The 17,380-nt window shown below is 27.0% G+C and overlaps 1 protein-coding gene across 1 annotated transcript in view; it reads left to right on the forward strand.

Annotated features, from left to right (window-relative positions):
* Nucleotides 1-17,380, forward strand: part of LOC145249601 (DNA topoisomerase 3-beta-1-like) — an 83,221-nt gene continuing 65,841 nt past the window's right edge. Inside the window, exon 1 of the mRNA XM_080111310.1 lies at nucleotides 1-129. Within this exon, the coding sequence (XP_079967436.1) occupies nucleotides 64-129 (66 nt within the window). The 5' untranslated portion in view covers nucleotides 1-63. The remainder of the gene's footprint in view (nucleotides 130-17,380) is intronic.

The following is a 17,380-nucleotide window of genomic DNA, read 5'->3' on the forward strand; positions in this document are numbered from 1 at the left end:
CTACTAACAACTTGTATTAGAAGAGGCAAAGTGTTCGTGGGATGGAATGTGATTTAACGAAGAATGGATTGTCCGATGGAGATATTTGACAATTTGTATTACGGTGAAATGTTCGTAAAATGTTTGCAGGTATGTAGGACTTAACAAGGAATAAATGTTCGTAAAATGTTTGTAGGTATGTATGAATTGACAAGGAATGAACGTTCGTAAACTGTTTGTAGGTATGTATGAATTGACAAGGAATGAATGTTCGTAAAATGTAACTTATTTTTTGGGCGATGGAGATGGTGTCCTGGCTTGTAACTGAAAAGCGAGTGACTTTTTCCATCAGCAGCTAGCAACCCGTCATCTTCATCTTCTTTTTCCTCCTCTTTGGTTTGTATGAATTAGGCAGTGTTTAGAATTGAAGGCGTTTGGCCCATAACATGAGAGCGTAATAGGCTTCAGTTCACTGGTGCCTTATTTTTTTTACTTCTCCATTATGTCTCTTCAGGTTTGGTGACAGAATCCGTCCATACGTTCACTGACGCAGCGGGGCGAGTTCTCTTCTCTTCATCTCTTTAGGTCGGGTGGGAGAGTCTGTCCATGCGTTCACTGACGCAGCAGGGTGAATCTCTTCTTCCCACTTTTTGGTTCCCTCAAATCCCTCGTTTTATAGTGGCAAACTGGCTCCCAGTGACTGTGATATTTGAGGTGTTTATTTTAGGCGCGGAGCTCTGCCATTAGTCAATAATTATTTTGTGGTTATCTTATTTTTTTCTCCCCAAGCGGAAGCGATGCGTGGAGCCATGTGCAAAAGATGATTTTTCATTTTGTCTCTCATGGTGGATGCGTTAACATCCGGTTCGCTGCCAATTCTCATCATGTTCCCACATAATACAATTAAATATTTATTTTAAGTGCGATGTATGTAGGTGGTCAGTAGAGGAGAAATCCTTCCAGACTGAGGCAATTTGTATGTATAAGTATAAACAATCGAGATTTAAAAAAAAAATTTTATTCACATATCTTTTATAACTTTTATTTTTATAAAGATGAAGTGTAGTATTACAAGATACAAATCTTTTTATAATTTTTATTTTTATTTAAAAAAAAACAAAAAAACTTGCTATTTGCTTACTTCTCCATAAAGACAAATTAAGTGCAAGTAAATTTAGCGTCCGAATTTTTAAGTTTCTAATGTTTTGCAATTAATATAGTTCATTCTTTTTATTTTTTTATTTTTATTATAATTATAATTATTATTATTAGTTTTATTAAAGTTCTGTAAATATATTTAAAAAACGCACTCAGAAAGACACCCATTTATTTGATTATATTTGTTACATTTATGTTCGTTTTGTTACTTACAAAAAAAGTTTTGTGTAAATAGAAAAAAGTTTTTTTTTTAATTAAGTTTTTTAAATATTTAAAAGTTTTGTAAATATATTTTTAAAAAATCTTGCTCGTGAACACTCAAATATGTCTACTGTTTGACCTGTTTACAAGTTTACAAACAACCAACGGCAATGTCAAGGTCGAACAACCTGTGTCCTTTGAATTGTTCGCCTATCTTTGTCGTCTGCTACGGGGTATCTAATCTTTACTTGATCCCAAGATGGCTGCCAGCAAAAACAATAGTGATTACGTTGGATACTAAATATCTTCAAATATGGATAACTGCGTGTTTGCACAAAAAAATAAATGCGATTTTCGTTCTCAGTGTACCTGAAAACTATAAAAGTCGACAAGGTGAATGTCGAGGGGTCGGTAAACTAAAAAAATACCAAAAAATTTAATTTTTACAGGAAAATTACGAAAAAGACCCTAAAGTCTGTATTAATGAATTCGATATAACTCAATTTCTCGAACTACCGATATTATCATTAAATTAAACATTGTTTATTTAATATTTTCGCACAAAAAAATTATAATTGCAAAAAATATTTCCACTTTGTTTTTTAAATTACAGGTTTCGCATACTTTTTATACATAATTTTTATATGTAAGATTCTAATATTTTCCTTGCTTGCATGAATGTGAAACTTTTGGTGTAACATAATTTTTACATAATCTTGAAAAATAACAATAAAAAAATTTAATTGTAAAACAGGAACATAGGAAAATAATTAAATTAAAAAATGGTAAAAATGATATAAACTTTCAGGGTAGGAATGTACGGATGCACATCTGGGGGGGGGGAAAGAAACCCAGCACTCCCTTCCTCCTTTTAATTACATGACGTCATTTTCAAGCAGCCTTTTGACTGTCTCAAATTTAGGGCTTCCATATAACTGTGTTTACAATGTAGGAATTTTATCTTGCTTCCAGATTAATTCTACGCTAAAGTAACTAACCTGAAAAAAAAATGACAGCATGGAATAAAGGGGGTGGGTAAAGAATAAAATATAAAGGTCTTGCTTCAAAACGAAGAAGAGATTTTATTCACGCTAAATTTAGTTGCAAATTTTTCCCTTTGCAGGTATTAAACTTATAAAACGCCAAAGTAACATGTAATGAAAAAAAAATAACACTGGTTCTTATAATGAAGATGTTGTATCCATTAACACATACAATAATAAGATTCAAAATAGTATCTCCTAATCACACTCGCATATGAAATAAATTTTAGGAGCGAACTCACAAATTGGAAGCCAGTCAGGCACATGCTTTTTTCTTTTTTTTTCTCGTTTCAAGTCCTTTTAGAATTTTCTCTCCCTCCATGTTTGCATGCAAACCATGGACACGCAGATGGATTTCAGAAGTATGGCCGCGTCGCTTGTCCGGGGTTTTCTTTGCCGTGTTTTCTTCTTTGTAGGAGGTTCCAAAATTCCTTGTCACATAAAATAAAGTCTTTCTTTAAAATAATTTCACTCCTTCTAAAATACATGCAAAACGTAGTCACGTAGATAGTTTTCAGAAGTATGTCTTGCCGGGTTTTCTTCTTTGAAAGAGGCTCGTCAAAATTCCATTTTCAGCGCTGGGCAATGAAATGAACGTCCAATCTCCACGTCGGTGAAATTTCAAAAGAGGGCGAAATACGCGCTGGGCTCGTGACGTCATCACGGAGCTAGCAATTCCCTTTTCTCCAAATTAAAGGGAGTTTCGTACAAACCCAAACTGTACAAAACTAAGAATCAAAAAAAGATACAAAATACAAAAAATCAAATACAAGAACAAGATAAAAAATAATAAATGTAAACGCGGTGGGGGTGCACTATTATTGGTACAAAAAAAATTCCAACAACAAAACTTCCCTTTGTTGGGATTTTGTGAAGGGCAGAATCCCTCGAATTTGGGGGTTAATTAAGCTATTTTTTGGACAAACAAAGTGTTTTTTTTTTTTTAATTCAATATTTTAGGAGATTACTAATTATCTTTGAAATAGATCCAGAAAACTAATATTTATCTTTTAAAGGATTTTTACACTGAATTTATTTAACTTTCAAAATTTAGCTGAATTGGTTCATGAAATCATTTTTCATAACTTTTTTTTTCACATGTACAAATATTTTTTTCTTTGTGAAATTAAATACAATCAAAAAAAATTCAAATACAATCAAAAAGTAGTTGGAAACCTACAAAAAAAATTATGATAAATCGGCTTTCAAAACTATGTCTGCCCCATCTTTATCCGTCCATTTTGCCTGTACCTAGTAAGAAGAAAGTATCATTTCACGTTTTAGTAAAAACAAAGATTTAATTTGTTCATATTTAACATTTTCAGATTGGAAAAAGGAAGCAAACGTTTTCTTCAATTTCCGGAATTTGAAGGAGAAGGAAAGATAATGATGAATATGAATGTTGTAAGAAACGGAATGGGTTTATTTATTTCTTCGGTAAAAAGGAGCCACAAATATAAAAACTCCTTTTTACAAAAAATATTGTAGTGAACGGATTCTGGTGTAGCTTAGTTCTTGATTATGCCTGAAATGTACTAGAAATTATTAAAAATTCACCGCTGTCGGTAGGGCTCATACAAAGTGAAAAATCTAGGTTGTCTCTTGTTAATATATTTGAAGAGCAAGTTTAGTGTTGTCATTTAGTGATGGCTAGTTGTGTCTGACTGTGTAGTAAGAGCTAGTTTAGTCTGCTCATGTAGTAAGAGCTAGTTTAGTTTGCTCATGTAGTAAGAGCTAGTTTAGTTTGCTCATGTAGTAAGAGCTAGTTTAGTTTGCTCGTGTAGTAAGAGCTAGTTTAGTCTGGCCATGTAGTGAGGGCTAGTTTAATCTGCTCGTGTAGTAAGAGCTAGTTTAGTCTGGCCATGTAGTGAGGGCTAGTTTAGTCTGCTCATGTAGTAAGAACTAGTTTAATCTGCTTGTGTAGTAAGAGCTAGTTTAGTCTGCTCGTGTAGTAAGAGCTAGTTTAGTCTGCTCGTGTAGTAAGAGCTAGTTTAGTCTGCTCGTGTAGTAAGAGCTAGTTTAGTCTGCTCGTGTAGTAAGAGCTTGTTTAGTCTGGCCATGTAGTGAGAGCTAGTTTAATCTGCTCGTGTAGTAAGAGCTAGTTTAGTCTGCTCATGTAGTAAGAGTTACTTTAGTCTGCTCGTGTAGTAAGAGCTAGTTTAGTCTGCTTGTGTAGTAAGAGCTAGTTTAGTCTGCTCGTGTAGTAAGAGCTAGTTTAGTTTGCTCATGTAGTAAGAGCTAGTTTAATCTGCTTGTGTAGTAAGAGCTAGTTTAGTCTGCTCGTGTAGTAAAAGCTAGTTTAGTCTGCTCGTGTAGTAAGAGCTTGTTTAGTCTGGCCATGTAGTGAGGGCTAGTTTAATCTGGCAGTATAGTGAGAGATCGTTTAGTCTGGCGATATATATAGTGTTAGTTTAGTCTGGCTGTGTATTGAGGGTTAGTTTAGTCTGGCCGTATAGTGAGAGTTAGTTGTGTCTGGTTGTGAATGAAGTGCTAGAAATGTAAGTTTAAAAATATAAAGACATTTATTTGTATATGAGAGGAGTGGCTGCGATAAGTAGGACAAATTGTATAGGAAAATGAGTCGAAGTTGTGATAATAATGTGAATGTTCTGAGAGTGCTGTTAATTTTCATTTACATTATAGTTTTGTATGATGTACTTTGCTTGTCTTTCATGGTTGTCAACTTTAAATGCATGTGTTAACCATATTATTGTTCATAGTCTTTCGTTTTAATGATTGATATGTTTTGATTGTATGTTTAATACATAACACATATTCTAACTATATTTTCTAGTCATCTTTATACAATACATGTTCAAAATGTGGAAGAAGAACAGTTGATAATAATGATGTAAGAATATTCAAAATGGTTGTGAATCTATGAAAACATGAATTGTAGACAAAGTAGATTCTACGTGAAGATAACAAACTGAAAATGAGAATTTTAGTTTTTGTTTTTTCTTTTGTAAAACTAAATAAATAAAGGTTTACCACTTACCAAAAGGTCAGTAATTGGACGATGGAACAGTACTATGATTGAATCATTGACAGAATGACTCGGCAAATATTTGTCACATTGGATCTGAAAACGACCATGTTGTAATTTATAGAGAAACATTCCTGCAGTAACGTCTTCCAATGGTGCAAAGTTCTTGTAAAGAAGCTCTGTTCATAGAAACTTTGAGAACTATTAGATTTGAAGTTGAGTTCTAAAAACTGTGAATGGAACAACGCCATTGAGAAAGATATGATAAAACTGCAAATAAGAAATAAATAATAGATAGACATTAGAAATTCTCCTAAGGAAACCAGATTTAACTTTAACAGATACAGATGGAGAGAAAGTATATTCAGATAACGAAGCTACTGATGCTGTTGAGAAGTTTTGTGGAATCTAAATAAAAATTAGCAGCACTCCTTTTCACTAACACCATAATTCGCAGCACTTTTTTTCATTTAATGTGTTTTCCCTGTTGCCAAACACTTGACTCACTGTCTTTCACAATTCGTCTTTCCCAACACAGCCACTACCTATGTAAATTAAGTCTTTATATCTTTCAACCACATTTTGTTATCTTGATGATATCATTGAAGCACACAGTGGAGCACATGCTAATCTGATTTGCAAAGTGTTTTTTTATCTGTTGCATCAGAAATCATTCTGATCACAAATCGGGCAGTTTCTGAGTTCTTTCACACTATTCGTATGACAGTAAATGCAATTCCATTTTTTCTATTTTTCTAATTACAATATCGTTTCCTGTATCATTGGCGACATTTAATGATTCATTTTACTTCAATTTTTTGTGGCTGTATTTTACTTTATTCTGTAGCTCTACATCTTTTAATGTACTATCATCACCATCATCATCATCATCATCATCATCATCATCATCTTACTTGTAGTGGCTACCATCCTGGTCAGATTGAGCCAGCTTCCTCCTGAGCACCAGCTACATCACGAATCATCGCAGTCCAATTTCAATGATTCGTGGCCAGGTTGCAGGAAATAACAAGCCATTCCTGATTCCAACACCAGAGACCAACTACTTGTGGGCCCAATAGTAACACCAGGTCATCCTTAATAGTTGCCACCCAGGTGTTCAGCTGCCCAATGACACGTTTATGCCATCTAGGCAGAGAGGGGGAGAGAGGATTTTGCGATTGAGCTCTCTTTTTGGTCAAACCACTGGAAGCGCAGTTGAAAAAGATAGTTGGTAAGGGGAAAAGGTTTAGTCTTCAGTGGAGAGCAGAAACCGGAACATGATCTCCACGACAACAGAGCAGAATGTTGTGAACACAATTATTGTCAAGGAATTTCCATTTGTGCAAATTCGCCATTCTCAAAGGCCATGTCTCACATCCATAGAGAAGGATGATTCTTACCATCGCCTGATAGATACGTCCCTTCATGTCAAGCATATTTCCTGTCGAGAGCACAGAGACCAGTTGAGATGGAACAATGCAGACTATGCCACTCCTATTCACCGTCCAATTTCATCAACTGCCTACTCAGTTATCATCATCAGTTTTATGTCTATTTTACATGCTGGCATATGTTGAATGGCTTTGGTCAAGTTATTATTTACCTATCTTGCTCTCAAATCCATTTTCCTCACTTCCTTTCAAGTTTTCTTTTGTCTCCTCCTGTGAAGTGAACTTGTTACCTCAACTGTTCTCCATCTGCTAAATAATAATAAACTCTCATTCATTTTTTCAATGTGACCATACCACCGAAGTCTACTCTTCTGCACACATCTCCATGTACTATCCAGATTTCATCTTCCTCTGAGATCATCAGATCTAAGCCTATCTTTAAGATTCACATTATACATCCATTGTATCATTCTCATATTATTTCTCTACATGCAACACATGTCCTCAACACTCGCTGACCAGGTTTCACTTTCCTACATCAGCACACTGTGTACACTGTGATTTTGCCATTGCCTATGACCTCACTCAGATTGTTCACGAACCCACCCGTTTTCCTCACAATTTCCCCTGAGCTGTGTTCATGTTCCGTTCTATCTCCTCTGGGATCCTCTGACCACTCCGTTGTATCAATTAAGATAAAAATAAAATGTAATAAGTCTTCAGACGTACCTCTCCACTGTACTGTATATCGATACTCTATGGCTGACTGGGATAGCTTCCGTAGATTCATATCTGACCTACTTTTGCATTCCATGTTTAAAAAGGATGTGTCCTCTATAGTATCAGACCTGACCGAATGGTTAATTGTAGGCATAGACCGATTCATACCATTCAAAAATTCCAACAAAAACCTAACAGCCAGTCATGGTTCTCCCCTGAATGTGCTGCTGCCATCGTGCACAGAAATCACTTTTTCCATAGCTACCAACGTAATAGATGTACTGAGACTAAAGCTGCTTTCAGGACTGCCAGCAACCACTGTAAAAGAGTAATAAAACATGCAAGAGAGCTATATGCTCAGTCTGTTAGATCCAAAGTAGCTGAGTAGCGGCTTGGTTCCCACCAGTTCTGGCAAATAGCAAACAGGATCTTGAACAGAAGCGTGCGTTCTATCCCAACTATCATCTCGTCAGCATTAGACAAGGCCAGACTATTTGCCAAGAACTTTGCAGCTAATTCTACCCTATGCGACAATGACCATCAACTCCCTGTATTTCCTCTTATAACAATGCAACATACAAATATCTGTGCGTGAGGTCGCCAAGCTAATCAAGAACCTTGATTCCAGTAAAGCAACTGGCCCTGACAGCATTCCAGTTATAGTGCTGAAAAAGCTCCAACCAGAATTTGCCCCCATACTTACAAAACTGTTTAAGCATTGCCTTAAGGAGAAGTGCTTTCCAACACCCTGGAAAACCTCATCAGTATGCCCTGTATTTAAGAATTCAGGTGAAAAATCATCTCCCTCTCAGTACAGACCAATAAGTCACCTTTGTGTCATGAGTAAGTTGTTGGAATCCATATTAAATAAAGAAGTAGTCAACCACCTCAACAGAAACAACCTTCTTAGTGACATGCAATATGGTTTCCGTTCTGCAAGATCTACAGCAGATGTGCTAACGGTTATATCACATAGGATTAGTGAATCTCTTGACAAAGGTTTCCTTTCCAGGGCAATTGCTCTTGACATATCGAAGGCCTTCGATAAGGTATGGCATAAGGGCCTACTTCACAAGATTTCCAGCTACGGTATTACTGGAAATGTTTTCTCAATCATTAAATCATTTCTCTCTGATAGGTTCATAAGAGTAGTGGTTGATGGGCAGAAATCAGAGGCCCACAGTATTAATGCTGGAGTCTCCCAGGGGTCCATCCTGGGTCCAACTCTCTTCCTGATCTACATCAATGATCTCCCAAAACACATACTTAAATCATTTGTTGATATCTATGCTGATGAAACGACCATCTATGGCAACACATCAAAGGCTGTAAATGACAAAGTTCTCTCTGATTCTCTCTCCTCTGATCTTGAGCGCGTGGTACAATGGGGGAAGAGGTGGCTGCTCACTTTTAATGCATCTAAAATCAAGCTTCTATCTTTACATCATCAATGCTCTGATCTCCATCTGGCATCAATTGAAATGGATGGCTTTCATCTTGAAGAGGCTCCATGTTTTGACAAGCTTCTTGGTCTGACCTTTACTCCTGATCTGAAATGGAACACATACATCAAATCTGTTGCCAGGGACGCTGGGAAAATGGTGGGATCCTTCTACCGCTCCAGAAGATATCTCACTACTGATGCAATTCTCTATCTGTATAAAAGCCAAGTACGTTCAAGGATGGAGTACTGCTGCCACATCTGGGTAGGAGCTGCTAAAAACAGCCTATCCTGCCTTGACAGAGTACAAAATAGACTTCGTGGTTTAGTGGGGGATGCCCTTTTCTCTTCCCTGCAACCTCTCTCCCACAGAAGAGACGTTGTGAGCCTGTCTTTGTTTTATTGTTATTTCCATGGCAGGTGCTCGTCTGGGCTCCAATCCCTCATCCCCCCTCGTCAATCTTTCACGAGAAACACCCGTCTGGCTGAAACTACTGTCAATAATTTTCCCCACTCTATATCTGTGCCTAAATCAAAACGCGGATTCCATGAACAAAGCTTCTTTCTTAGAACTGCACGCCTGTGGAACTCTGTTCCGTCTGCCTGCTTCCCACCAGACTACAACTTGGATGCCTTCAAGTCCAACGTTAACAAATTCCTAATGAACCGCCCCCTTAAGTAAACACTTCATCAAAACTCCACACTAACGTAATGTACTTGCAATAACCCTTATCCCCGAGTGGCTTCCGGGCCTTGATAAGTGGTGATCACTGTGTAAAAAAAAAAAAAAAAACTTTACTAATATCTTATTTGCTGAGTAATGTCGAAAAAAAAGCACATGATATCAAGCATAATAAGGACCCTGACGACTGCTGGAAGCTTGCAACAAAACAAACTCACCCCTGTATCTTATTGATAGCATTTGTGGAGTTTTCAATGTGATCTACAAATGAATATCCTAAAGTGAAAGATTCTATCTTTACCTTTTTTATAGTTTTTGATATTTTTTTTAAATTTTAGCAAAACATAATTGTTAATTTCATTCCTTGACAAATTATTACTTTAATTTTATTCAGATCATATCACAGTATTTACTAATGTTTGGATGATTATTTGGAATTGGAAACATCAGAAGTTATGTGTGTATTAGAATCGGTTTTGGAAAAATTTGTGCTTAATTTAACATTTTCAAAAAATGTTTCTTTTAATTATTATTTTTTTAACTTAATTTTTTATTGCTAGTACTGATGATAAATATTTAATTTAATTTTTTATTGCTAGTACTGATGACAAATATTTAATTTAATTTTTTATTGCTAGTACTGATGATATATATTTTGTTTCATTTAATTTTTTATTGCAAATACTGATGATAAATATTTTTTTAAATTTAATTTTTCATTGCTAATAGTGATGATAAATATTTTTTTTAATTAAGTTTTTCATTGCTAATAGTGATGATAAATGTATTTTTTTAATTTAATTTTTTATTGCTAGTACTGATGATAAATATTTTTTTTAAATAAATTTTTTATAGCTAGAAATGATGATAAATATTTTTTAAATTTAATTTTGTATTGCTAGTAGTGATGATAAATATAATTTTTAATTAAATTTTTTATTGCTAGTAGTGATGATAAATATTTTTTTAAATTAATTTTTTTATTGCTAATACTGATGATGAATGTATTTATAAATTTAATTTTTTTATTTCTATTACTGATGATAAATATTTTTTAATTCGATTTTTTATTGCTAATACTGATGATAAATGTATTTTTTAATTTAATTTTTTATTGCTAGTACTGATGATAAATATTTTTTTAAATAAAATTTTTTATTGCTAATACTGATGATAAATGTATTTTTTAATTTAATTTTTTATTGCTAATACTGATGATAAATGTATTTTTTAATTTAATTTTTTATTGCTAATACTGATGATAAATGTATTTTTTAATTTAATTTTTTATTGCTAGTACTGATGATAAATATTTTTTTAAATAAAATTTTTTATTGCTAATACTGATGATAAATGTATTTTTTAATTTAATTTTTTATTGCTAGTACTGATGATAAATGTATTTTTTAATTTAATTTTTTATTGCTAGTACTGATGATAAATGTATTTTTTAATTTAATTTTTTATTGTTAGTACTGATGATAAATATATTTTTTTAATTAAATTTTTTATTGCTAATACTGATGATAAATATTTTTTTTTAATTAAATTTTTTATTGCTAGTACTGATGATAAATATTTTTTTTTATTTAATTATTTATTGCTAGTACTGATGATAAATTTTTTTTTTTATTTAATTTTTTATTGCTAGTACTGATGATAAATATGTTTTTTTAATTAAATTTTTTATTGCTAGTACTGATGATAAATGTATTTTTAATTTAATTTTTTATTGTTAGTACTGATGATAAATATTTTTTTTTAATTAAATTTTTTATTGCTAATACTGATGATAAATTTTTTTTTTTATTTAATTTTTTATTGCTAGTACTGATGATAAATATTTTTTTTTGATTAAATTTTTTATTGCAAGTACTGATTATTAATATTTTTTTTATTTAATTATTTATTGCTAGTACTGATTATAAATATTTTTTTTTATTTAATTTTTTATTGCTAGTACTGATGATAAATATGTTTTTTAATTTAATTTTTTATTGCTAGTACTGATTATTAATATTTTTTTTTGATTAAATTTTTTATTGCAAGTACTGATTATTAATATTTTTTTAATTTAATTATTTATTGCTAGTACTGATGATAAATATTTTTTTTAAATAAAATTTTTAATTTCAAATACTGATAATAAATATTTTTTTTAAATTACATTTTTTATTGCTAAAACTGATGATAAATGTATTTTTTAATTTAATTTTTTGTTGCTAGTACTGATGATAAATATATTTTTTTAATTTAATTTTTTATTGTTAGTACTGATGATAAATATTTTTTTAATTTAATTTTTTATTGCTAGTACTGATGATAAATATTTTTTAATTTAATTTTTTATTGCTAGTACTGATGATAAATATTTTTTTAATTTAATTTTTTATTGCTAATACTGATGATAAATATTTTTTAATTTAATTTTTTATTGCTAGTACTGATGATAAATATTTTTTTAATTTAATTTTTTGTTGCTATTACTGATGATAAATATATTTTTTTAATTTAATTTTTTATTGCTAATACTGATTATAAATATGTTTTTAATTTAAATTTTTATTGCTAGTACTGATGATAAATATCTTTTTACTTTAATTTTTTATTGTTAGTACTGATGATAAATATTTTTTAATTTAATTTTTTATTGCTAGTACTGATGATAAATATTTTTTTAATTTAATTTTTTATTACTAATTAAAAAAATATTTATCATCAGTACTAGTAACTGATGATAAATATTTTTTTAATTTAATTTTTAATTGCTAGTACTGATGATAAATATTTTTAATTTAATTTTTTATTGCTAGTACGTATGATAAATATTATTTTAATTTAATTTTTTATTACTAGTACTGATGATAAATATTTTTTTAATTTAATTTTTATTACTAGTACTGATGATAAATATTTTTTTAATTTAATTTTTATTGCTAATACTGATGATAAATATTTTTTTTAATTTAATTTTTTATTGCTATTACTGATGATAAATATTATTTTATTTTAATTTTTTATTGCTAGTACTGATGATAAATATTTGTTTAATTTAATTTTTTTATTGCTAGTACTGATGATAAATATGTTTTTTATTTTAATTTTTTATTGCTTATATTGATGATAAATATTTTTTAATTTAATTTTTTATTGCTAATACTGATGATAAATATTTTTTTAATTTAATTTTTTATTACTAGTACTGAAAATAAATATTTTTTTATTTTAATTTTTTATTGCTAGTACTGATGATAAATATTTTTAATTTAATTTTTTATTGCTAGTACTGATGATAAATATTATTTTAATTTAATTTATTATTACTAGTACTGATGATAACTATTTTTGTAATTTAATTTTTTATTACTAGTACTGATGATAAATATTTTTTTAATTTTATTTTTATTGCTAATACTGATGATAAATATTTTTTTTAATTTAAATTTTATTGCTATTACTGATGATAAATATTATTTTAAATTAATTTTTTATTGCTAATACTGATGATAAATATTTTTTTTATTTAATTTTTTTTGCTAGTACTGATGATAAATATTTTTAATTTAATTTTTTATTGCTAGTACTGATGATAAATATTATTTTAATTTAATTTTTTATAGCTAGCACTGATGATACATATTTTTTTAATTTAATTTCTTATTGCTAGTACTGATGATCAATATTGTTTTTAATTTAATTTTTTATTGCTAATACTGATGATAAACATTATTTTAATTTAATTTTTTATTGCTAGCACTGATGATACATATTTTTTTAATTTAATTTTTTATTGCTAGTACTGATGATAAATATTTTTTAATTTAGTTTTTTATTGCTAATACTGATGATGAATGTATTTATAAATTTAATTTTTTTATTTCTATTACTGATGATAAATATTTTTTAAATTCAATTTTTTATTGCTAATACTGATGATAAATGTATTTTTTAATTTAATTTTTTATTTCTATTACTGATGATAAATATTTTTTTAAATAAAATTTTTTATTACTAATACTGATGATAAATGTATTTTTAATTTAATTTTTTATTGCTAGTACTGATGATAAATGTATTTTTTAATTTAATTTTTTATTGCTAGTACTGATGATAAATATTTCTAAATTTAATTATTTATTACTAGTACTGATGATAAATATTTTTTTTAATTTAATTATTTATTACTAGTACTGATGATAAATATTTTTTTTAATTTAATTATTTATTACTAGTACAGATGATAAATATTTTTTTTAATTTAATTATTTATTGCTAGTACTGATGATAAATATTTTTTTTAATTTAATTATTTATTGCTAGTACTGATGATAAATATTTTTTTTAATTTAATTATTTATTGCTAGTACTGATGATAAATATTTTTTTAATTTAATTATTTATTACTAGTACTGATGATAAATATTTTTTTAAATTTAATTATTTATTGCTAGTACTGATGATAAATATTTTTTTTAATTTAATTATTTATTGCTAGTACTGATGATAAATATTTTTTTTTAATTAAATTTTTTATTGCTAATACTGATAATAAATATGTTTTTAATTTAATTATTTATTGCTAGTACTGATGATAAATATTTTTTTTAATAAAATTTTTAATTTCAAATACTGATGATAAATTTTTTTTTAATTTAATTTTTTATTGCTAATACTGATGATAAATGTATTTTTTAATTAAAGTTTTTATTGCTAGTATTCATGATAAATATTTTTTTGATTTAATTTTTAATTGCTAGTGATGATGATATATATTTTTTTAATTAAATTTTTTATTGCTAGTACTGATGATAAATATTTTTTTAAATTTAATATTTTATTGCAAATAATGACGATAAATATATTTTTAAATTAAATTTTTTATTGCTAATACTGATGATAGATGTATTTTTTAATTTAATTTTTTATTTCTATTTCTGATGATGAATATTTTTTTTAATTTAATTTTTTATTGTTAGTACTGATGATAAATATTTTTTTAATTTAATTTTGTATTGCTAATACTGATGATAAATATTTTTTTTTATTTAATTTTTTATTGCTATTACTGATGATAAATATTATTTTAATTTAATATTTTATTGCTAGTACTGATGATAAATATTTTTTTAACTTAATTTTTTATTGCTAATACTGATGGTAAATATGTTTTTAATTTAATTTTTTATTGCTAATACTGATGATAAATATTATTTTAATTTAATTTTTAATTGCTAGTACTGATATAAATATTTTTTTAATTTAATTTTTTATTGGTAATACTGATGATAAATATTTTTTTAACTTAATTTTTAATTGCTAATACTGATGATAAATATTATTTTAATTTAATATTTTATTGCTAGTACTGATGATAAATATTTTTTTAACTTAATTTTTTATTGCTAATACTGATGATAAATGTTTTTTAATTTAATTTTTAATTGCTAATACTGATGATAAATATTTTTTAATTTAATTTTTAATTGCTAGTACTGATGATAAATATTTTTTAACTTAATTTTTTATTGCTAGTACTGATGATAAATATTATTTTTAATTCAATTATCTATTGCTAGTACTGATGGTAAATATTTTTTTAATTCAATTATCTATTGCTAGTACTGATGATAAATATTATTTTTAATTCAATTATCTATTGCTAGTACTGATGATAAATATTATTTTTAATTCAATTATCTATTGCTAGTACTGATGATAAATATTATTTTTAATTCAATTATCTATTGCTAGTACTGATGATAAATATTTTTTAATTTAATTTTTAATTGCTAGTACTGATGATAAATATCTTTTTTAATTCAATTATCTATTGCTAGTACTGATGGTAAATATTTTTTTAATTTAATTATTTATTGCTAGTACTGATGATAAATATTTTTTAACTTTATTTTTTATTGCTAGTACTGATGATAAATATTATTTTTAAATTAAATTATTTTAACTTAATTTTTTATTGCTAATACTTATAGTAAATATTATTTTAATTTTATTATTTATTGCTAGTACTGATGGTAAATATTTTTTTAATTTAATTATTTATTGCAAGTACTGATGATAAATATTTTTTTTTAATTTAATTTTTTATTGCTAGTACTGATGATAAATATTTTTTTTTAATTTAATTATTTATTGCTAGTACTGATGATAAATATTTTTTTAATTTAATTTTTTATTGCTAGTACTGATGATAAATATTTTTTAACTTAATTTTTTATTGCTAATACTTATAGTAAATATTTTTTTAATTTAATTTTTTATTGCTAGTACTGATGGTAAATATTTTTTTAATTTAATTTTTTATTGCTAATACTGATGATAAATATTTTTTTTTAATTTAATTTTTTATTGCTAGTACTGATGATAAATATTTTTTTATTTTAATTCTTTATTGCTTATACTGATGATAAATATTTTTTTTATTTAATTTTTTATTGCTAATACTGATGATAAATATTTTTTAACTTAATTTTTTTTTGCTAGTACTGATGATAAATATTATTTTAATTTAATTTTTTATTGCTAGCACTGATGATACATATTTTTTTAATTTAATTTTTTATTGCTAGTACTGATGATAAATATTGTTTTTAATTTAATTTTTTATTGCTAATACTGATGATAAACATTATTTTAATTTAATTTTTTATTGCTAGTACTGATGATAAATATTTTTTTATTTTAATTTTTTATTGCTAATACTGATGATAAATATTTTTTTTATTTAATTTTTTATTGCTAATACTGATGATAAATATTTTTTAACTTAATTTTTTATTGCTAGTATTGATGATAAATATTATTTTTAAATTAAATTTTTTATTGTTAGTGCTGATGATTAATATTATTTTAATTTAATTTTTTATTGCTAGTACTGATGATAAATATTATTTTAATTTAATTTTTAATTGCTAGTACTGATATAAATATTTTTTTAATTTAATTTTTTATTGGTAATACTGATGATAAATATTTTTTTAACTTAATTTTTAATTGCTAGTACTGATGATAAATATTATTTTAATTTAATTTCTTATTGCTAGTACTGATGATAAACATTATTTTAATTTAATTTTTTATTGCTAGTACTGATGATAAATATTTTTTTAACTTAATTTTTTATTGCTAATACTGATGATAAATGTTTTTTAATTTAATTTTTAATTGCTAATACTGATGATAAATATTTTTTAATTTAATTTTTAATTGCTAGTACTGATGATAAATATTTTTTAACTTAATTTTTTATTGCTAGTACTGATGATAAATATTATTTTTAATTCAATTATCTATTGCTAGTACTGATGGTAAATATTTTTTTAATTCAATTATCTATTGCTAGTACTGATGATAAATATTATTTTTAATTCAATTATCTATTGCTAGTACTGATGATAAATATTATTTTTAATTCAATTATCTATTGCTAGTACTGATGATAAATATTATTTTTAATTCAATTATCTATTGCTAGTACTGATGATAAATATTTTTTAATTTAATTTTTAATTGCTAGTACTGATGATAAATATCTTTTTTAATTCAATTATCTATTGCTAGTACTGATGGTAAATATTTTTTTAATTTAATTATTTATTGCTAGTACTGATGATAAATATTTTTTAACTTTATTTTTTATTGCTAGTACTGATGATAAATATTATTTTTAAATTAAATTATTTTAACTTAATTTTTTATTGCTAATACTTATAGTAAATATTATTTTAATTTTATTATTTATTGCTAGTACTGATGGTAAAT

Source organism: Euprymna scolopes, chromosome 28 (assembly GCF_053919585.1).
Source record: "Euprymna scolopes isolate OS-2025 chromosome 28, ASM5391958v1, whole genome shotgun sequence".
Lineage (NCBI taxonomy): Eukaryota > Metazoa > Mollusca > Cephalopoda > Sepiida > Sepiolidae > Euprymna > Euprymna scolopes.